The following is a 23,555-nucleotide window of genomic DNA, read 5'->3' as shown; positions in this document are numbered from 1 at the left end:
GAATAAAAGGAGTATTCCCTATGCGTAGGGTGTAGCATTCGTCAAACATCACTCAGTCCCCATCCACTCGTCCAGGTTTTCAGGGCACCAGCTTGTTTGTGGGTGCCAGCGCCATGCCGCGGGGATGGGACCTATCTAAACTGGAGGTAGACCATGATATAACATTGGTAGAACCTTGTAACATGGGGCTTAATTCCTGCTATTAAGGGGATAACGAAATGTAAGACAACGGGCACTGATGGACTCCCTGTGAAGTTTTATGCCGCATATATTGACTAATTGGCCCCCAAATAAGTGGTGCTCTATGCTACTGCCAGGCACACATGCCTCCTCCATGGCTCCACACAGGAGGCAGCAGTGATGCCTCTCCTCAAACCTGGAAAACCTGCCTATGGCTGTAGAGCTTACCGACCTTTGCCGATGCTCAATCTGGATTTTAAAATCTTGAGTAAAATTTTAGCTACTAGGCTCCTACCGGTCATGACAAAATTATAACATCCCGACCAGGCGGGCCTTCATACCAGGGCGCAAAACCATGCTCAATATTGGTCAACTCTTGTTGCACATGACAGCGAGGAAGCGGTGGTGTTCACAGTAGAGGTCGAAAAAGCATTCAACAGTTTTAATGGAGCTTTTTAAATGGAGTCATGGAACACTTGCACCTATGTGGGGGATTCTTGGCCTGGGTCAGATAGCTCTATGCGGAGCCCCTGGACAGTGTCCGAATGGGGAGGACGATTTCAGAACGCTATGGTGTGGAATGGGGTACAAGACAGAGATGCCCCATGTCTATTTTCCTCTTTGCCTTGGCTATGGAGCTTCTGGCCAGTTTGGCTAGCACTGGCAGTCATTATCTGGATATAGGACTGGCGATACACTCCCTTCGATCAAATGTTGATTTTTGAAAGATGCTGCCCGTTAGTGGCCGGCAAGGTGGCACCACTGAAAATGGTGTCACTTCCTAGACTTCTGTATTTCTTTGTGACCCTGCCAATGTAAATGTGCTGTTCTTGAAAAGCGCACGGCTGCTCCAGTGATGGGGCGTCCCGGCGCTGCACTTATACCGCTGTGGAACCCTTCCTGGTTTTTCCCTGTGAAATGTCCACTCCTGGGCACCCCCAAGGTGAAGCCAGGCATCCAAGTGCTGCTGGGGCCGTTGTGGAGATTAAGCAAGCTATTGCCCAGAGTCACAGAGTGGGACGCATGATCAGACTAGGCACCGAGGCGAGAATTATCAGGTCCGGGGAGATGGAGTCCAAGAGCCGCCGAGGCGGGAATTGAACCCTGGTCCCCGGCCAGACCTCTGCATCAGGGTCTGCCGCTCTAACCATTGAGCCACATTTCTCCTCGCAGGATCCCAAGGACCTGCTTTACTGAGTTCTATCAATCAATCAATCATTCACATTTGTAGAGCGCGCTACTCACCCGCGAGGGTCTCAAGGCGCTGGGAAGTGGGGTGGGAGCTACTGCTTGAAAATCCAGGTCTAGAGGCGCTTCCTGAAGGAGAGATGGTTCTTGGTTAGTCTTAGGTGGGTGGGGAGGGTGTTCCATGTCTTGGCCGCCAGGTAGGTGAAGGATCTTCCTCCGGTGGTGGTTCTGGGGATTCGTGGGACGGTGGCGAGGGCGAGGCTGGCAGAGCGGAGCTGGCGGGTGGGCGTGTAGAACGTGAGGCGGTTGTTGAGGTATTCAGGGCCCAGGTCGTGGAGAGCCATGTGTGCATGGGTGAGGAGTTTGAACCTGATCCTCTTGTTGACGGGGAGCCAGTGCAGGTTCCTCAGGTGGTCAGAGATGTGGCTGTGACGAGGGATGTCCAGGATGAGTCGTGCAGATGCGTTCTGTATGCGTTGAAGTCTTCTCTGTAGTTTGGCGGCGGTCCCAGCGTAGAGGGCATTCCTGAAGTCCAGGCGTCTAGTGGCGAGGGCCTGGGTGACCGTCTTCCTGGTCTCAGTGAGGATCCAGCGGAAGATCTTACGGAGCATGCGGAGGGTGTTGAAGCAGGAGGAGGTGACGGCGTTGACTTGCCTGGTCATCGCGAGGGAGGAGTCGAGGATGAAACCCAGGTTGCGTGCGTGGTCCGTGGGCTTGGGGGGGTGCCCAGAGCAGGGGGCCACCAGGAGTCGTCCCAGGCGGAGATGGCTGGGCCGAGGATGAGGACTTTCGTCTTGTCTGAGTTCAGTTTCAAACGGCTGAGCTTCATCCATTCTGCGACGTCTTTCATTCCGTCTTGGAAGCTGGATTTGGCGGTGGCGGGGGTCGTTAGTGAGGGAGAGGATCAGTTGGGTATCGTCGACGTAGGAGATGATGTTGAGGTTATGCTTGTGTGCGATGGCTACGAGGGGGCTCATGTAGACATTGAAGAGGGTGGGGCTGAGCGAGGAGCCTTTGGGTACGCCGCAGATGATCTTGGTGGCTGCTGCGCGGAAGGGCGGGAGGCGGACTCTTTGGGTTCTGTCGGAGAGGAAGGAGGTGATCCATTTCAGGGCCTTTCCTTGGATCCCGGCATGGTGGAGGCGGGTTGTCAGGGTGCGGTGGCAGACCGTGTCGAAAGCCGCCGATAGGTCGAGGAGGATGAGGGCGGCAGTTTCCCCGTTGTCAAGCAGGGTCCTGAAGTCATCTGTGACTGCGATGAGGGCGGTCTCTGTGCTGTGGTTCGCTCGGAATCCGGACTGCGATGGGTCGAGGGCGCCGTTCGTCTCGAGGAAGGCGGTCAGCTGGTTGTTGAGGGTTTTCTCGATTACTTTTGCGGGGAAGGGGAGGAGCGAGATGGGGTGGAAGTTAAATTCTGTACTCATTTTTTTCCTCCGAGGTGCTGGACAAAAGAGAGTAGCACTCTCCACAATGAAACGTCTCATGACAGAGGGAGTCCTTGGGGTGCCCAACTTCAAGAAATATTATTTGGCAGGGTAGCGCCAGTGGCTTACACTGTAGCTGACAGGTAGGCAGGATCAGGTCCCCACTGTGAGTTCCCAGAATTGCCTTCCCTTACTAGGATAGTACTAAAAAATAGACGTCCGATAAGCGAAGGCTCAAGAGAATTTAATGTTCTGATGTGCTGCTGGATTTGGTGCCTTTAAAAGACGTGCACTCGCGTTCCCTATGCACCCGAGTTGCCTATAACTATGCTGAGGGTCTTGCCTCATGGTGGTCACTGTGGGGAGAAAAGTGGATTAGATGGTGACTGAGGCAACGACAATAGGTGATCTCTTAAGGAAGGATGAACTTCTCCCCTTTGAGGAATTCAGTGCCGACTTTGATATTCCACTGGGCCATTTTCTGCTTTATGGTGCAGTCACAGCTGAATTCCAGCGACATTAGAGAACAGGGATGTCAGAGCCTCGAACTCACAGTACTTGCCGGTATATTATTCTGTCCTCAAGGCTGTCACATGCTTCTATAGGTCAATGTGCAACAGCACACTGTAGCCTCTGGAAATGCTGTAAACACATTGGGAAACAGATATGGAAGCCTCGATTAGTGAGAAGGCTTAGGGAGTTATACTGGAGGCGGCCCATAGAGTCTCCCGAAATGCCTGATTTAAATTAATGATTTTTTATATATTACACAGAACCTACCTTACTCCCCGGCACATTAATAAATACTTTCACACTGCTGACGCACCTTGTCCGAGGTGCAGGAGGTGGGTGCGGAAATCCTTCATATGCTTTGGTGCTGCCCCTCCTTGATTAGGTATTGGGAGGAAATAGTGAAAATGCTGTCAGAGGTCATCGAGAAGCCAGTCCCCTTCGCCACATCCAAGTGAGGACCTGGTCGGAAGGAGGAAGAGAGAGTGGCAGGATGCCGCTTCGCAAAGAAAGAAAGAATAGTGGCACAATGCCACGGGGCAAACAATCACCATAGGTCCACAAGATGGAACGGAGAAGAGCGACAGGACAGAGGACCTGTGCCAGCACTGGAGAAGGTGTTCATCAGCACATGCCAGACACCGGGATGCAGAGACGTCACTGGAGATAGCTCATGGGAGGATCAACCGTAAACCGCTAGCAAGCGTGATCTGCGTCCAGCCCCCACACTTAGCAGTTCGACCGCCCTCTCACCTGTCACCAGCTACTTGGTATCGATAGCACCACACCTAGCAAGTGCCCACAAAGTCATTCCAGACCTCCTCACTCCACAAGGTCACCCAAGGTTAGAGATTGCCACCTGTTGCCCAACTGAAGGAAAATTACTGTGTTCATCATTGTCATCCAGGTGAATCATCATTAAGGATGTGAAAGGAGCATTGCACCACCAGAGTGGATTCCAACACTCCGGACAACCTGAGTTTAATGAGGCTAGCTTCCAAGGAACCTTCTGTGTGCCCTTTCAACCGGAAGCCTGCCGAAGTAGCGCACACACGACTATTGGAATATCCACCATTGTAGTTACACGAGGCTTGGCCGTAGCCCTGTCAGGAGTTCTGCAGCGACCCCTCAGCGCGGCTTACGAAAGGCCCACACGGTCACGTGGCAATCCTGGGGCAAGGGCCTCGACGGAGTTCCTGTTAGAGGGTAATCGGAATGGGGGAGATGCGTTGGCAGCAGCTCCACAACAAGCACGGGAAGCATGGAGGTCACAGTCGAAGGCTGGTCACCCTAAGACCATCAGAGAAAGGCATAGAACCTAAGTCCTGACAGCGAGAACATCTAACTGACTGACTGAATTATTTATTAAGCGCACTTATGCCGAGGCGTCTTGGCGCTATAGAAGGAGGATGAATGGAACTGCCTGTTAGACCATTGAGAAATGCCAGGTTTATAAGGCTTTCCTAAAGCTTGTTCGATTTGTATCAGATCGTAGTGCAAGCGGCATGGTGTTCCATAACTTTGCTGCCTGGTAGGAGAAGGACTTTCCGCCCCAACGGGCTCTACTGATTCTAGGCATACAGATCAAGTCCAAACTGCTGGATCTTAATGTTCGGGAGGGCATATAGCGAGGGAAGAGTTTTGTCATATCCTTCGCACCTCTTCCATTGAGGGACTTGTGGAGTAAACAGAGTGCCTTGAATTGCACTCTGCGCCTAACAGGGAGCCAGTGGAGCTGCCGTATAGTGTGCGAGGTGGGATGTCGTTTAGGGAGCTCTAGCAGGACTCTGGCTGCCGAATTTTGGATTGATTGTAATTTTGCAAGTTGTTTTTCCTCCGTGCCAAGGTATAGGGCATTACAATAGTCTATACGGGACAGCACCAGGGCTCCGACCACTGTTTTCCTCAGTGTAAGTGGAATGTATGGCAAGATTTTCCGGAGCACCTTGATTGTAAAGAAGCAGGCCAATGTTACTTGACTGATTTGGGCAGTACAGGTGAGTTCTTTATCAACCACGAAACCCAAGTTTCTCACCTTATTTGCTGGGACAGGGCATGTTCCAGCTTCTGGAGGCCACCAGAGGTGACTCCAGATGGAGGGTTTTTGACCAAACTCGATCACCTCTGTTTTTTCTGTGATGAGTTTGAGAAAATTCCTGGTCATCCAACTCTTTACGTCTAGGAGACAATTGCGAAAGCGCTCCGCAGTGTCCTCAACCGTTTGGAGAAGTGACACCACTATCTGTGTGTCGTCATCGTAAGACACTAGACAGAGACCGTGAGATTTTATGAGTTTTGCCAGGGGGATAACATACACATTGAACAAGGTGGGGGAGAGCGCTGACCCCTGGGGGACCCCACCAGGAAGAGAAAACTCTCCTGATTGAAGGCCCTCCCAGTGGATTTGCTGTACTCGAGCTTCCAGGAAGGATATGAGTAGGGCTAAGGCGGTATCTGTGATGCCTACTGTTGCGAGCCTATCCAATAGGACCCCGTGATTGACGGTGTCGAATGCCGCCGTCAGGTCCAACAGTATCAGAGCAGCTCTACCCCCTTCGTCCATAGTTCTTCGAATTTCCACAGTGGCCATAATAAACGCAGATTTGGTGGAGTGATAGGACCTGAAGCCATGCGGAGTTGAGTCTAAGATGTTATTTTTGTATATAAATTCCATTAGTTCCTGGTTCATTGCTTTTTCAAGTATTTTGGCCGGTAGAGGTGGGCACGATATTGGGCGATAGTGTTTGGGTTCCAATGGATCTAGGGATTCCTTTTTCAGGATGGGCCTTATGCAGGCCTTTTTCCAGCTTTGAGGAAATACTCCAGAGTTTATTATCACATTCAGTAGTGGGGGCAGGGCTGAACTGATTACCTCAGGGGCCAGGTGTAGTATGTGCGTAGGGCAGGGGTCCTGTGGTGAACCTGATTTGCTGTGAATTAGCAAATTAGTGACTTGGTTTTCGTTTTGGGGAGTGAAATGGGGAAGGCAATGTACAGTAGGTTCCGTCAGTTCCCTAAGGTCGGTTGCTGTTGTAGTTGCCTGATTGTGGAGATAGTCATAGACCGCTTGTACTTTATTTTGAAAGAACAGAGCCATATTGTCCACGAAAGTTTGGTCAGGGGCAAAGACTACGTCTTGAGGACACTTTGCCAGATTTGTTACAGATTTAAATAGCTCCTTGGAGGAGTTTGATGCCTCTTGGATTGTCTTAGTAAAAAAGGCAGACTTGGCCTGTTTTATCTTTATTTTGTATTCAAGCAGGACCTTGGTATATTCTTTCCTATGCGGTATGCTGTAATCGGATCTCCAGTTCCGCTCATGGTGGCGGCATTTAAGTTTTATTAATTTTACGTCCGCAGTATACCATGGTGAGGTAACTTGTCGTCTTCTAGATTTCTTTATTTCTTCGGGAGCCAGTTCATCTATTGCCTGGCTAATCCATGCATTGAGGTTAATTGCGCCAGTATTACTGTCTTTGACCAAAGGGACATTTCCTGATAGAGTATTAGTAAGTTGGTTGGCTTGAATACTCTTCCAGGAGCGCGTTTTGACTGGAAGCAGGTGGTCCCTTCGACAGGTAATAGGGAAATTAGTTTTTAGATTAAAAAAGTTGCTGCATGGTCTGACCAAGGGAGTGGCATAATCGAGAATAATCAAATATGGTCGTTGTTAGTAAAGATACCATCGAGCGTGTGACCCGCTCGGTGGGTGGATTGCGAGACTATCTGTTCCAACCCAAACCCTTGAAAATTGTCAATGAGGGTAGCTGCCTCGGTATCGTTATTAGCCTCGAGGTGAAAATTAAAATCTCCTAGAACCGTGAACGTGACTGTGTCAAGGCAGGATTCTAGGAAGGTTTGGAGCGCTCTTGTGAAAGGGGCTCTGGGTCCAGGGGGCCTAAATACCAGTAAGCTTGATAAAATGTCTTGATTTTTGTCCTTAATGCTGAATGTCATAGCCTCAGCTTCCAGACCTGATTGTGGGAGGACATTGACTTTTGGATAGGAGCGGTAGATTAGCGCAATTCCGCCCCCATTGCTCCCGTTCTGTCAACCTGTGCTACTGAGTAGCCAGTAGGGACAGCTACGTTCGAGTCTGTTCCTGACGAATCAGACGCCCAAGTTTCCGTAAGGAAAATAAGGTCGGCCGCACTATCTGTTATTAGGGTTTCCAGCTCATATTTGTGTTTGGACATGGATATGACAAATAGCAGAATACTTTTTATTGTTTTATGATTGTCGACAGTCGGGCCCTTGGCTGCATTTGTGTTGTAGCAAGTGTGTGCAGAATTCTGGGTGATGTGGTTAGTCTTATAGCCCCTGATATTGAAATGCTGAATATCATCTCTCGGAGAAACAGCTGGGGTTTTCAGCAGGAAGCCACAGGAAGGGCAGCGACTGGGGTTGATGGCACAGTGATCAAGCATAATGGTAGGTTTTACACAAGTTTCAGTGTTTAGTTCTAGTAGTTCATCACGGGAAAAGGTAATTTTTGAAACATGTCCAGGGGGTGTGGCACTGGGCACGGGACTGGCGCAGACGGGCTTGCCTTTGGCGCGCCCGCTGCGCGCGTCCGTTGCGCGTCCGGGTGAGCATAGGGCTAAATAGGCTCTCCCCGGAAGTAGCACCAGCCAGAGCGCATCCCCAACCTGCCCCAAGATGGCGGCAGTGCTGACTCCGCAAACCCGGAATTACCCTGCTCTCCCTCCGCAACAAACGGGACTTCCCGCGGCGGACCAGGGATACGGGCAATGAGGTAAGTAAATTTGGTAATTTTAAAAGTATGCAGTGCTACAAACAAGTATTAAAAACGTAGTAATCTCGTTGAAATACAGGCAATGAGTTAAAAAAAGTGGTAGTTTTAAAAATATGCAGTGCCACAAACAGGTATTTAAAACGTTTTAATCACGTTGAAATACAGGTGTCAGTTCAGAGCTCGCAGCAGTTTAAAATTGGCAGCAAAGTTCTCGTGGTCTAAGACCTGTTTTGCAGTAAGTGACAATCAGCTGGGCTAGCAGCGTTAAGTTGGATCTTCCTAATAGTACTGCGCGTCCGGCGGAGTCCTGCCTAAATAGGCTCTCCCAGGAAGTAGCGCCAGCTAGAGCGCGTCCCCAACCTGCCCCAAGATGGCGGCTGTGCTGACTCCGCAAACCCGGAGTTACCCTGCTCTCCCTCCGCAACAAATGGGACTTCCCACGGCGGACCAGGGATACGGGCAATGAGGTAAGTAAATTCAGTAATTTTAAAAATATGCAGTGCTACAAACAAGTATTAAAAACGTAGTAATCACGTTGAAATACAGGCAATGAGGTAAATAAATGTGGTAGTTTTAAAAATATGCAGTGCCACAAACAGGTATTTAAAACGTGTTAATCACGTTGAAATACAGGTGTCAGCTCAGAGCTCGCAGCAGTTTAAAATTGGCAGCAAAGTTCTCGTGGTCTAAGACCTGTTTTGCAGTAAGTGACAATCAGCTGGGCTAGCAGCGTTAAGTTCGATCTTCCTAATAGTATCTAGACGGAGACACCACTCTCTGCAGCTACATGAGCTACTTGGCTGTAAGTCCTGTTGACAGTTCCTCAGAGACGCCTTTGCGTGGCTTACATGAAGCCTGCACAATCCATGCGGTCCCATGGCAGCCCGGCAGGAAGGCCCTCCAGGAGGCTCCAGTGAGAGAAGAGTCCAGGCGAGAGGGGCAAGTTTGAAGTTGCTCGGCTGTCTGGAGCTAGAAAGACCATCAAGCACATGGCCTCCAAGGAAAGGCCTCACACACTGAAATCATCCCCACTTTAACCTAAGCTCCAGCGAGTTCTCCAGGATGGAAACCACTACTGCTCCAGATGCACTGATACTTGAATTTTGTACATAGACTCCAACACCGCAAGACCAGGCCGGTCTAAAGTACTTCGCCAAGGCGGACTAAAGCATCCTGACCATGTGGTCCAAAGCTCCAGCGCTGCCTGGCTAACAGCCTGGAAAGACTTATTTGGTGCTACGTGTTGTTTATTTGTTTTCTTATAGGTTGGACTTTTGTTTGTTTCTTTTCATTAAAGTTTGGGAGGGATGTAGTGTCTGGCTAGATGCGTTCTAGTGTTCTGCCTGTTGTACCCCACACTTTACACCCGCCCATCACAGGCATCACTGGTCAGGTGAAACACAAAGTCCTGCGCACTCAACACAAATATAAACACCAATGTGTAAGGTAAATGAAAAGGCAAAGAAAATACGTCCCACGTTGGTTCTTGGAGTTTAGTGTTCTCCCTTTTATTAGGTCATCAATTTAGATATAAAATACACAGCCAGCCGACACGTGTTTGCTGTAGACCAACAATTTCTACAACTCTTCAGGGCTCAATGGCTGAATCCACAGTCGGAAAGGCCCAATTTCGGTGATAATTCCAACCCAGAAGTGTAACCCAGTTCAATTCCAATGAAGGTAAATGAATGTAGAAAAACGGTCACAAAATCAACCAATATCAGGTCTATGCTATATTCAAAACGGAACGCCAGATAGTATGGACCTTCAGAAAAGCAACAGTAACATGCCTTAAGTATGGTCACAAGGAGTCAACAAAGTAAAATCCGTACGGTGTCCGGGATCAACACGGGTACGTGTAATATTAATTAATCGGCAGAATTGCCCTCGCTTCCCTGGCGTCCTCCAACCGGAACAACTAGTCAGGTGACCCTGCAAATAAAGGGAGCCGGGCGCACTTGCCCTGGGCCCGTTCCAGTACCCGACAAGTGAGTGCGTGTGCCTCAATCTGCATGTATGTGGGCGGAGGGTCCAAAACACCACACATGGGACCACCGAACACAAGAATTTACTATATATATCTCCTGGTGTACTTGCAATAGCGACTCATGACAGGGAAGGTGTATAGTTTGTATACAAATTGGAGGGGAGAGTTACATAAGTTGACTGTTGCCAAACGCCCTGTTCTATACTGTGTCGAAGTGGATGTCAGACGATGTGGATAGTTATAAATGTATGCTGGCATAAAAATCATTAAAAATGTATTTAAAAAATAATTGGCACCCAATTCACAAAGATTTTTCCGATTATGGTCCACTACTTCAGTTACACTTGATTACGAACGGAAAAAAGCGCTGTGAATGTGGCCCTTGGCTAGTAAAATTGTACCCACTGCCTCTTTGGCGACATGTATCTGAAAGAAACACGTTAGTGTTAGATTCCTTACCTTAGAATATCCCCAGGCGTCAGTCTGGATCCGGAAACTTTTGCGTAGCAGTACCCCTGCGCGTCGGTAGGCGGCGTCTGCAGGCGTCCCCTGCGGCTCCGCGTCCGTCGTCGGCGTCGTGCGCCGTGATGACGTCGCTGGAGTATATAGACGCCGCCTCCGCGCGCTGACGTCAGTTCTTCTTTTTTCCGCGCCAGTAAGCGCAGATCCGAAGAGCAGTACTCCGGTCTTTTGACCAACTTTGTTGAAACTTCTATCTCTTTTTGGTGCCTGGTAGGATGCCCGGTTTCAAGAATTGTGACGGGTGTGACCGCACGATGTCGGTCACGGACCATCACTGACTCTGTCTCCGGTGCCTGGGCCCCGACCACGACGTGGACGCCTGCGTCGACTGCCGGGCTCTCACTAACAAGGCTAGACGGGAGCGGTCCCGCAAGCTGCTTGAGCTCCGGGTGTCGGCCCCGCGTCGGGAGCAGTCTCGGTCCGGCCGGAGGTCCAGGGAGCGTTCGAGGGAGCGGTCGCGGAGCCACGCCGAGCGCTCCGGCAGTCGTCACCATTCGTCGGGCTCATCAGGTAAGAAACACAAGAAGTCGGGGCGTCGTCATCGTACCCCCGACTCCCCCCGACGCTCGCGCAACGCGGCCGGGGGTTCGGGTGACCCCAACTCCGCGGCTCCGCGGGAGTCGCCGGCGCGGCCTGCCCCATACCCTCCGGTCCCTGGGCACGGTGCGACGCCTGAGGAGATTGAGGCGTTCCTCATGGCCATGAGCGCGCTCAGTTCTCCGACGGGGCCTACGGCGCCTTCGGGCCCAGTGCTACCGTCCGGGGGCCCTAGCGGGTCGGGTGTCCCTGGCTCGACGCCATCGGGTGCATCGGAGCCGACGGCTCCGAACCCGGTGCCGCAAGGGCCTTCGGGGTCGACGCCGGCTGGCCTACCGGCTGGTCCGGCGCCGATTCCATCGGGGTTACCCCCGACGCCGCCCCCGCGCGGCGCCGGTTCTCCTGTGCCGGCTTCGGCCGGCGCCGGGGCTCCGGCGCCGGCTCCGGGCGGCGCCGTCCCCATTCCTTCCCCGAATCCGGACGCGGAGTCGGACCGGCGTCGATCGACGCCGGGCTCGACGCCGATGGGGCCTGTGAACCCCGAGGAGCCGGTCTACATCGTTGACTCCGAGTATGGAGATGATGAAGAGTACGGGGAAGATTGGGAGGGGTCTGAGGACCCTCTGTCACGTGAGTGCCAGTATGACCCGGACTAGACAGGTGATTTGGGGGATGCCAGTGGTCTGGACGACTCTCCTAACCCTGGCTTTGTCTCTCCTCCTTCCGTGGCGTCGGAGGCAGGAGCTGCATATTCAGTGGTGCTGATGAGGGCTGCCAAGGCCTTACACCTTGAGCTCCCCGTCGCGGCCGTGAGGCCTAACATCCTCACTGAGGTCTTCAAACCGCAGTCATGCCCACAGGAGCCACTGCTGCCGTTTAACGAAGCCTTGTCAGACGTTCTGTTGGGCACGTGGTCCAGGCCCGCTTCAGGTTCGCCTGTTGATCGGAACGTGGCCAGACGCCACCGTCCTTGTCCGGACGACCCCAAGTTCCTGTCCACCCATCCCACCCCCGAGAGTCTGGTGATCCAGGCCTCTACCTCCCAGACCGCATTCCCGTCGGCCCCGCCCGATCGGGAATCCAAGAGGTATGACCAGTATGGTAAGAAGGTCTTCTCGTCCCTGAGTCTGGGACTGCGGTCTTGCAATACCGCATGCCTCTTGGGCCGCTACACCCACTCTGTGTGGGACACGGTCGCGGAACTGCTGCCAGAATGCCCCATGGAGGTGCGGGCGAAGCTCGGCAAGGCTGTGGCTGAGGGCCGAGACGCAGCTAAATATTCCATACGGTGTGGTCTTGATACGACCGACTCGCTGGGCAGAGCTATGTCAACGACGGTGGCGATTCGTCGCCACGCCTGGCTGAGATCCGCCAACTTTTTGGCAGACGTCCAAAATGCCTTGATGGACATGCCGTTCGATGGCTGTCGCCTCTTTGGTGACAAGGTGGACCACGCGCTGGAACGCTTCAAGGACTCCAGGGTCACGGCCAAGTCCTTGGGTCTTTCGACCCAGCGCCAGCAAACGGGTTCGTTTCGCTCCTTTCGTGGCCAAGGAAGGGGCGTCCCCACACGTGCTGCCAGCCACGCGCCGCTACAATCCTTTCAACGCGGTGGCGGCCGTGGAAACCGCCGTGGCGGCGGTAGGGGTCAACGGCGGGGTCAGGCCAATCCTCCCCCCGCAGCATCCGCCTCCAAATCCTCCTAGTCCGTGCTTTCGGCCCCATGTGACGCCAGTGGGTGGCAGGGTTCGCCATCACCACGCTCACTGGCGCACAATTACGTCGGACAGGTGGGTGCTGCAGCTCGTCCGAAGGGGCTACTCCCTCCCCTTCGAGACTACTCCTCCAGCCATGCCACCGCCGAACCACCGTGTGTCGGGGGACCACTTGACACTTCTGCAGGAGGAAGTTACGGCCCTCTTGGCCAAGGGGGCCATCGAGCGCGTTCCTGGGCCAGAAGTAGGGCATGGTTGCTATTCCCACTACTTTCTGGTACCCAAGAAGGACAAGGGGGGCCTACGTCCTATCTTGGATCTACGGAACGTCAACGGCTTCCTCCGGAAGGAGAAGTTCAAGATGTTGACTTTGGCTCAGGTCTTGGCTGCTCTAGACCCGCAAGACTGGATGGTAGCGTTGGACTTGCAGGATGCGTATTTTCACATCCCCGTCCTGCCGGCCCACCGGCATTACCTGCGGTTCACGGTAGGCCAGGAGCACTTTCAGTTTATCGTGCTTCCCTTCGGCCTTACCAGCGCCCCACGGGTGTTCACAAAGGTGATGGCGGTGGTCGCAGCCCATCTGCGCAGGTTAGGGGTTTCAGTCTTCCCTTACCTCGACGACTGGCTGTTGAAGGCGGGCTCGCCCCAGACAGTCGTCCACCACCTTCAGATGACGGCAGACCTCTTGCACGACCTGGGGTTCTCCATCAATGTGCCGAAATCACACCTGTGTCCCTCTCAAAAGCTCCTTTTCATCGGAGCGGTTCTGGACTCGGCGCAGTTTCGGGATTATCCTCCGGAACGGCGGGTCCGGGATATACAGGCTTTGATTCCCATCTTTCAGCCGCTATCCCGGGTTTCGGTCAGGTTGACGCTGCGGCTGCTGGGACTGATGGCTTCCTGCATCCTTCTGGTGCATCACGCCCGGTGCCGGATGCGGGCTCTGCAGTGGGACCTGAAATTTCAGTGGGCCCAGCATCAGGGCAACTTGTCCGACCACGTCTTGATCTCGGAGGGCACTGCGAGACAACTACAGTGGTGGCTTATGGACCGCGATTGGGTCAGGGGCAGATCCCTCTCCCTTCCCCAACCGGAGCACGTTGTCGTGACGGACGCATCCCTCCAGGGCTGGGGTTGCCACTTGGGAGAGGCAGAGATCAGAGGCATCTGGTCTCCGGCGGAGTCCCGGCTCCATATCAACCTGTTGGAGCTACGGGCGATTTGTCTAGCACTGAAGGCATTCCTCCCCTTTGTCAACGGGAGTGTGGTGCAGGTGTTCACAGACAACACCACCGCCATGTGGTATTGCAACAAACAGGGCGGGGTGGGGTCGTGGACCCTTTGCCAGGAGGCTCTGCGCCCCTGGCAGTGGCTGGAACGTCAGGGCGTGACTCTGACGGTTCAACACCTGGCAGGTTCTCTGAACGCCAGGGCGGACGAACTCAGCCGTCGGTGCTCGATGGATCACGAATGGCGTCTGAACTCGGATGTGGCGCAAGGCATCTTTCTGCAATGGGGAGAGCCTTGGTTAGATCTATTCGCCACAGAAGAGAACGCGCAATGTCATCAGTTCTGCGCGTTGGAGTTTCCAAGACGGCACTCGCACGGCGACGCCTTTCGGCGCGAGTGGAGTTGCGGTCTGTTATACGCCTTTCCGCCTATACCACTTCTGCCCAGAGTGCTGAAGAAGATCAGGCGCGACCCGGCCCAAGTTATCCTTGTGGCTCCGGACTGGGCTCGAAGGTACTGGTATCCCGAGCTACTCAGCATGTCAGTCGGTCCCCCGATCCGCCTGCCCCTTCAGGAGGACCTTCTGTCGCAGCAGCAGGGGACGGTCCTCCACCCGAACCTGTCCAGTCTCCACCTCCATGCTTGGAGATTGAACGGTGGCAGTTGAGGCCATTTGACTTGCCTCCTGAAGTCTGTGATGTAATTCTGGCAGCCAGGCGTCCCTCCACTAAGTCGGTATACGCCTGTCGGTGGAACAGATTTGTGGCATGGTGCACAGCAAAGGCTGTGGATCCTCTTTCTGCCCCCCTTTCTGAGGTGCTTCTGTTTCTTCTTTCTCTTGCCCAGCAGGGCTCTGCTCTGGGCACTATCAAGGGCTACCTTTCTGCCCTTTCAGCCTTTCTAATGCTTCCTGATCAGCCTTCTTTGTTCAAGTCCCCGATTGTAACGAGATTCTTGAAGGGCATCACACACATGTATCCACCTGTTCCGTTTGTGATGCCTCAGTGGGACTTGAACCTGGTTCTTACCTTTCTGATGTGTGCTCCCTTTGAGCCCCTTCATTCTTGTCCTCTTCGTCTCCTGACTTTGAAGACGGCTTTCCTGGTTGCCATCACCTCTGCCAGGAAAGTGAGTGAGCTCCAGGCTCTTTCTGTCCAACCTCCTTTCCTGTCCATTCATCCTGACAAGGTGGTTCTAAGGACTAGACCTTCTTTCCTGCCCAAAGTAGTTTCTGCTTTTCACATCGGGCAGTCCATCACCCTCCCCTCCTTCTTCCCGCCTCCGCATCCTTCGAAGGATGAAGAGCGGCTCCATCGTCTGGACCCAAAACGTGCGCTTTCATTTTATATGGATCGCACACGCCAGTTCCGGGTGGATGACCAACTGTTTGTTGGCTACGTGGGTGCGAAGAAGGGATGGGCGGTGTGTAAACGAACCATCTCTCGGTGGGTCGTTCTGTGCATCACAGCGTGCTACTCTTTGGCTCGGAAGGAGCCTCCTGTTGGGCTGAGGGCCCATTCCACTCGGGCCACGGCTGCTACTACTGCCCTGGGCCGGGGAGTCCCTTTGCAGGACATTTGCCAGGCGGCTACGTGGGCCTCGCTGCACACTTTTGCGAGGCACTACTGCCTGGACAGTCAAGTCCGGAGGGATGGCTTCTTTGGCCGTTCTGTCCTCCAGGACTTTCTGGTGTAGGAATGTATTGGTTCGCAGACCCACCACCGGGGTTGGTATTGCTGGGGTATCTATTCTAAGGTAAGGAATCTAACACTAACGTGTTTCTTTCAGATGAACAAGTTACTTACCTTCGGTAACGATATATCTGTAAGAAACATTAGTTAGTGTTAGATTCCTTACCGAACCCACCCATCCTCCCCGTTCTGCGAACTGATACCTAGGGTTAAGGACATCTCTTCCAGGGCCCTAGTTTCAAATGGCACCAGTGTTGGTTCTCTCATGGCTCTGCGTTTTCTGGCGCGGAAAAGCTGTGTACAAAGAACTGACGTCAGCACGCGGAGGCGGCGTCTATATACTCCAGCGACGTCATCACGGCGCACAACGCCGACGACGGACGCGGAGCCGCAGGGGACGCCTGCAGACGACGCCTACCGACGCGCAGGGGTACTGCTACGCAAAAGTTTCCGGATCCAGACTGACGCCTGGGGATATTCTAAGGTAAGGAATCTAACACTAACTAATGTTTCTTACAGATATATCGTTACCGAAGGTAAGTAACTTGTTCGTCTGTTTTAGGGCCGCACAGATCTCCGTATTTTCGGAAATTATTATCGCAAAGGGTATTGAACATGTAAGGTATTTTACTAATGTAAATTACACGCATATGTCCACGTTTGAGGAGCTGATCTTATGAGTCAATATTACATTTTAAAACAATGGGTACATTTGTTTGTTGTATTCAAAAAGTATAGTTGTTCAACAAGTATAATAACTGTTCCGCCTTCACACCTTCCTTTTCTAAAACAAGGCCCAGGCAATACATGAGCAGCCACGCGCACGTGCAACCAGCAAATAATGTGAGAAGTCCTGGTCCAAGGTTTTATAATTTGGCGCCTATGGTAAAGGCCTCTCGATGGCGTTACAATATCTAACTCTAGAGAGACGCTAACGAGGCCTGCTCGAGCACGTTGTCTGTCAGATGAGTGTGGCTTTTGTGTTAGCCCCTGTCTCTTATTTTTACAGAAAAGCTCGTCGAGCAGAAAAGCGAGCGACGAGATGCAAGCCGCGTTTCCGAAGAAAGGCTCGTCGAGCCGTACACCGAGCGCAGAGCAACAGGCCGACTTTCAACAGAAGAAGGGCTCGTCGAGCAGAACAGCGAGCCCCGATGTGCAAGCCGACTTACTACAGAGAGGCTCGTCGAGCAGAACAGCGAGCGCCGAGCTGCAAGCCGCCTCTCCTCAGAGAGGCTCGTCGAGCAGAACAGCGAGCGCCGAGCCGCGAGCCACTGACGTCATCCCAGGTGCGGACTCGCAGCTCACGGTGACACCTGCACGCGCCACCGAGAAGAAGAGAGACGTCTTCCGCCCCGTCTACAAAGGAGAGCTAAGTGCTTTCTGTATTCAGCTGTTCTGCATTGACGAAGAGCATGAAACCAGGCAAGTTTAGCCCTGTAACGGTTATGTTTCTCGTCAAGATTATCGCATTAAACACTAACACCGTATGTCCATTTTACATCTACTGCGACAATTAAGAAAAATAATTAGATGGCTGCAAAGATGGTTCTTTTATTACACTGACATTTATAGGCGCATGGTACTGGTAAATGGTGACGAAGAGCAGGAGGTCTTTAGGCAGCACAGCAAATGAAAATTGGCCACCGATTTTAGCAAAGCCACTCTTTATTTTGTGCTGAAGCGCACGCCGTGATTGCACGGGAGAAGCAAAAGGGATCAGAAGGCAAACTGGTCAATTAAACATTGAAACTAGTTCTATTACATTGGTCGCATTTCCAGAGTCTTGCATGTCTGCATGCAGGATATTGCTTTCCCTCAACTGACACTCAGAGCGATATTTGCATCTTTAGGGGTGGTGGAGATTTTGTGCCACAACTTGTTCCATTCGTTAATGGAAAGAGAGGTCGAAAGATCTAATTCCCAAGCTAATTCAATTGGTGTTTTGGGGCGTTCTGAGTTGGAGGCAGAAAGGAGTTTATATATAAGAGAGACTTTCACATTAGAATCAGGAGAAATGGTATATAAAGGAGTCAAGGGGAAGAATGGGGTGACATTAGGAGGAAAGTTGTTATTTGATATATTATCCTGGAGTACCTGAGACAATTGAGAATATTGGGATAGGCATGAGCAAGGTAAATCATAGCATTGTTGTAAGGTGTCAAAAGGAATAACGGAATAATGAGAAAGAAGTTGGTGTACAAAAATAATATTCTTCTCCTTCCAGTGTTTGAAGTAGAAATATTTGTGTCAAAATGTAATAAATGTTCTTCTGCCAGCAGTCTTGACGAGTTACGGTAAAAGTTATAACTTTTAAATGCAATACAAAAATCTCAGCCGAACGCTCCTCTAGTTCTTTTCTCAAGGGGCTGCGGATATCCAGATTCTTGCCCGAACCTGGGTTGTGGAAATGGCTGCAGATAAAACCTGGTAGAAAATACAACATCCCTAGATTGGCACCACAGAAGAACATGGACTCACATTGTATTAACACGTTATCCCCCGTTCCAATATGATGATCTTGGAATGATTCTGTTCATACTACACTGAGTAAATACGGCATCTCATGCTATAGCTATTCACAGATTGTGATATTACAGTTAACTATTTATATAAAGTTACTCTTCTAGTAATTAATTATAATCGTCAGTACTCCACTATCCCTTCCTTTTTTCTGTACTTATGTAACTATGAGGTATGTCCGCTTCCCCCAGTGACTCGAGCAAAAAGAAAAAAGTCCCAGTTCACCACTTACAAGCCCAACTCCTACCGTAAGTGACCCAAGTACAGGCATCACCCACACTTATACCTCTTGTAACCAAACATAACTTCTATGAACAATGAAAAACACAGATAGGGTGGTTGTAAAACTTGGGGCAGCACCTGACATCTACAGATGTCTCCTTTCATCATTACTTTAGAGTCAACTCTGTAGGGACCCAGCTTAACAGTGTATCGAAAAATGTTTCCTGTGACCTCAAACACAAGTCGCAGAATGATCTGGGCACCCACAGACATCTGCTTTCAGTCCACTTCAGCATTCCAACATTCTAGGTAGCTCGACTTACAGAAGAGGTTAGTAATTTCCTCTCTGCGCATAGGATGGTACCTAACTTTCTGCTACCATGAACTACAAGTCTTCAAGCGCAGATAGAACATATTTCAAAGAAGACATGGGCAAAGTACACATCGAGGCATTTTCTGTATATTTGCAGAGTTCAATTGAGGAATAACTCCTTCCCAGTAAAAAGAAATGAGACGCAAGTTCTGACCAGTTCCTCACATATTTCCTGCCCAGTAAAGTGATTTTTCGCTGTGCCCTTTTTATCATATCTTGAACTTTTGTTAAGCCACTAATGGCATATTTTACCTGATGCTCTGAGAATAAGCTGATGGTAGAATGCAGACAAGTAATTATTTTTCAGAAGGCCTGTCGGGATGGAAAAAATAAGATTTATGAAATTGCTCTGCTGCCCTTGAGAGGACGGAGGAGGTTAGACTAGGTTCACCATCTTCGAAGTATGGCGTAATAGACATTTCTTTTAGTAAGGGTTGTCACTAGTGTTTTTAGCTAAACATTTTTTTCTATAATCATTTTAAATGTCAGTAGTTTTTTAATAGTGTCAATAAATGGGTTGATTGTATGTGTGTTTCAACCATTTTGAAAGCTTAGAAGGGCACAGCCACTGAAACCCCCTTCACCACAACAGGATGTGGCCCAAAATGTAAAATCAACCAACTGGGTAATAACTGCCCTGTGAATGATATTGATGATCTGATTGTTAAGTAGGACCACGTTTTGGTGTGGGGATACCTTCCTTAAAGAAAGTGTCATATTAGAAGCAAAGAAAGCTAGTGAAACATTAAAAGAAAGGAAACACACATGGATGAATGAATACATCTTTATTCGATGATACAATATAATCCTAAAAGAAGACAGATTAAATCAGATAAAACCACAATATATATATATATATATATATATATATATATATATCACAGCAACTTTTCTCGAATTGCAGATTCCCACAGGTGAAAAGATAGGAGCCCGGACCACGATTTGGTGCAGAACAATGAGTTGTTTATTGCAGCTCAATCAAACCTCAGCCATGACGCGTTTCGGGTCCATAGACCCATGATCACATGACACGTTACACAGTTCTAGGTCTGCCTTATATGCCATTTTTTAACCTTTTTCTTAAAGTGACTAGTGCAAAATAAAACGCAAGGAAAGTCAACATGAAAAAGTTACTTATATACAGGTAATGTATTTCTTTCTGTTTTTTTCTTTCTCACAAATAAATATATTAATAAATATACATATATAAATATAGATGTAAGTATAAATATATAAATAAATATGTAAAAGGTTTAGTTTAAAAGACCTAATTTGTTTTTCAAACATCATTCATCAAGAGTTTACCTGTGTTTTGCATTTACCAAACCGGACAGTCCAGTGATGGACATGAATCACTTATTAATAACGATGCTTTGCTATTTTCAACATAGACAGATTTAGTAAGCAGAGCTGATTTAAAAACATCCTGGTTTAAATACCCAACTGCTAGCAATCAAATTGTAAACTGTCCTGTTTCTGGAAAGTAAATGCTTAATTGTAGCTGATGTATTTTCGCTATAGATGTTATGCTAAGTAGCCCTCATCTTTCGCCCTTAGATGTGTTAAACCTGTGGTTATCACAGTTTGGTAAAATATATATGACAAGCCTTAGCTTTCTGTGAAAAAGTGGATGTGCAAAAGAATACATTTAAGAAAATGGTGTCTAAGAGCCCACTGTGTGTGAAAAAAAGCTAACACCTATTTAAAATCTAACTGTGATGGACATATGGGGAGGCAGCATGGTTATTCACCTATATGTTTTAATAGATATTCTATATTTATTATTGTTGCTGTTGTTTACTCAGTTTTAGCGGAAATCATGTGAGAGAATCTCTCTTCCTCAAGGAACTAGAGGCAGGTATAAGGATCTTCTGTCTCATTGAGACCTCCTGGATGTTTGCTGTCCATTTCCAAAATATATCTGGTGTCCATTTTTCTGAGGGCCTTTTCCCTATTACCTCCAGGTTTATTTGGGGGTATAGAATCAATTAAGAAGTATGTCAGGGTCCTTAGGGTCTCCCTTGTGTAGGTCCTCAAAGTAACGTGCTACTGGATAGGCCCGATCTTTGATTTTAATGACCCTTATGTGCTGGAGTGTCCTTTTGCGGCCCTGTAGGATGGTGCTTCACACATATCTAAGGCCACACGGACACTCCAGCACATAGACCACGTATTCTGATTTGCAAGTCAGGTTTTTGTGACGAGGTTTCTCCTGATCACTAAATGGAGTTCTATACGTGGATTTGTTAACCCCATGTTGGCATGCTTTGCAAACTCTACATTTGAAGAAGCCCTTACGTTGGGATAGCCAAGGGGTTTTGGTACAGCTTCCTGGATTGTTGTGGACTAGCTCATTTCTCATTGAGGGCGCTTTACTATACGTGATTCCTGCCCTATTGGGTAGCAGATGCCCTATTGTGGGGTCTCTAAGGATGATGGGCCAGTTTCTCTTGATGATATTACTGATGGCTCTTGCCTGTTTACTATAGCCAATAATGAATCTGAAAGTATCTGGATTTTCTTTGGTATAATGAAAGCCAGCATAATAACAATATTTATAAATACTAAAAGAAATGCTCCAACATGCTGCACCCATACTGCGCAAAGATTAACATTATTTATAATCTTATTCCAAAATAAGGCACTTCTCAAGAAAGAGGAGAAAGCCAGGATTACTACATGATCGGGTAATAGGTTTAAGTATAGTAAGGCAGGCCGGAACTGTTGGAATCCCCTTGATTATAGAATCGGAATTAAATACTTGCATCATAAAAACTCCTAAAGTTTACAAAACTGCACCAAATGTTTCAAAGTCTTCCGTGAGCATCCATCACAAGGGCACACCTGAATCATATTTGGGTTAAACTGCCCCGTGGTAAAATAAATAGATGACCGAAAGGACCTCAGCCAAAATTTAGTCAGGAGTGATCTTTCCTAAGGATGGGTATTCATTCATCTTTTCATGAAGATGGCCGTCAGGTGAGGAGCTTCAGCCGGGAGCTCCCGGCCAGGGATCGCCTTTTTGGCGTAAATCCCATGAAATCCTCCCTTCATCGACCCTCTGTACTTACCTGCGGTCTTGTGTTTTCTGCGGCGGTTCTCGCCTCCCTGGTCTCCCTCCCTTGGACTTGAGACCTCCCATGGAATTGTGATCGATTCTATCCTGATCGATGCTATCCTGATCCTGAACAACATGCCCGATGTCCGGTGGAGCTGCCCCGACAGCTATAGAGGAGATCGGCTCCGATTCACTACCTCAGCCGTCACCTACCCAGCCGGTCATCGGGCACAGTGCTCATCTTCACTCCGCTGGTCCTCCTTTCTTCCTTCCTCTCCTAGCGAGCTCCTGTGTCTCTGCCGGTCGCTAGTTCGCTGCATCGCTGCGGAGGGCTGGCTTTGCCTCCATGGTAGCCCCGCCGATCAACCCTTCCTTTCTGGACCTTGGCTGAGATCTATTGCCTGCAGCACCTCTCTGGTAACTGCAGCTGGGACGCGTGGCTGTCTGCCTTCCTTTCTGGTCCTGAGACGCGGTGCCTACCATCTCACAGCTAAGCAGTAATAAAAATAACGAGAATGCGCCAAGGAGGTCTTCCATTCGCCTCTGTGCTGGTCCGCTACGTGGTACCTGGAGTCCCGCTGGCACCTTGTCCTCGGTTTCGACGGGGGATGCGTGGGTCCTGTCTTTCCCTCATCAGAGCTGCCTCGAGAGTGTCGCGACACAGCTATTCCTGTTCACCGAGTTGGCTGATGCGCCCGCCTGACCCATGGCTGCCTTCCCCCTATGAGGCTGCTGCTTTGCTCCTGTTCTTCCCCGGACTTCCGATGTGTCGTGGGCGATCTCCGACCTCTTGACTTCCTTCATTATGCATCCGGTATCTGCCCCCTCTCAACCCTGCTCATGGGGTAGGTTTTCCGTTTTGGGAATTTTCACCCAATTTGTATTTGGACGCAGTGCCGCCATTTTTTATTGCGAGGTACCTGGGATCCTGGAGACTGAAACCGCCATTTTACGGTCTTTTCATTCCCCCAGACTGACTCTTTCTCCTGATCAACGCCTTGTCCCACCTTGCTGACTATGGTCCTGATCTAATCTACATTTGCCTCCCCTCTTCCTCTTCACCCTCTACACGCCCTTAGCATTAAAGTCAATATTATGGTGAAACCAGTGACAAACGTTATTTTTCAGTTTGGAGGTGGTTTGCTTTTCCCTGACATGGGGTACCTCTGCCAAAATAGCAAAATAGGGACAAAAGGCAGGGAGAGATTCAAATAGGGCAACTCAACTGCTAATTGATAAGCCCCCCTCACCCTCATAGAAGCATCCACTGTCAAAGTATTAATATTGGTATCAGGGACGTCTTAAAGATTTTGAGGGCCCTGGGCCAAAAGTATTATGGGGCCCCTGTTTGGAATTTATGATCCAGTTACCGCTCTTTCATGCCATCTTTGGCCTGATAACTGACAGTGCACCGGCACACTGGTCCAAATTCTAAAAGTGTTTCCATCTAATATTCAGGGATAGTGATGTGTTTTTTCAATATTGTAACACAGCAGCAGCTCACTAATATTTCTGAAAGAACTTCTGTGACCCTCTCCCATTTCTCATATGTGAGGTCCTGTTTTGATCGAAAAAACTTTTTTTATGGTTGTTGCATGAAACAAAAACATTTGTCTGAAAAATGTCTGTAATAAACTCT

The 23,555-nt window shown here is 49.8% G+C and overlaps 1 protein-coding gene across 3 annotated transcripts in view; it reads left to right on the top strand.

Annotated features, from left to right (window-relative positions):
* Nucleotides 1-23,555, top strand: part of CFAP61 (cilia and flagella associated protein 61) — a 1,856,219-nt gene that overhangs the window by 512,416 nt on the left and 1,320,248 nt on the right. For all 3 annotated transcript variants that reach the window (XM_086927518.1, XM_086927517.1, XM_086927519.1), the window contains one exon: nt 16,753-17,165. In XM_086927518.1, the coding sequence (XP_086783644.1) occupies nt 16,753-17,165 (413 nt within the window). The remainder of the gene's footprint in view (nt 1-16,752; nt 17,166-23,555) is intronic.

Source organism: Lissotriton vulgaris, chromosome 6 (assembly GCF_964263255.1).
Source record: "Lissotriton vulgaris chromosome 6, aLisVul1.2, whole genome shotgun sequence".
Classification (NCBI taxonomy): domain Eukaryota; kingdom Metazoa; phylum Chordata; class Amphibia; order Caudata; family Salamandridae; genus Lissotriton; species Lissotriton vulgaris.
Note: the sequence above shows the minus strand (reverse complement) of the source record. Positions and strands in the feature narration are given on the sequence as shown.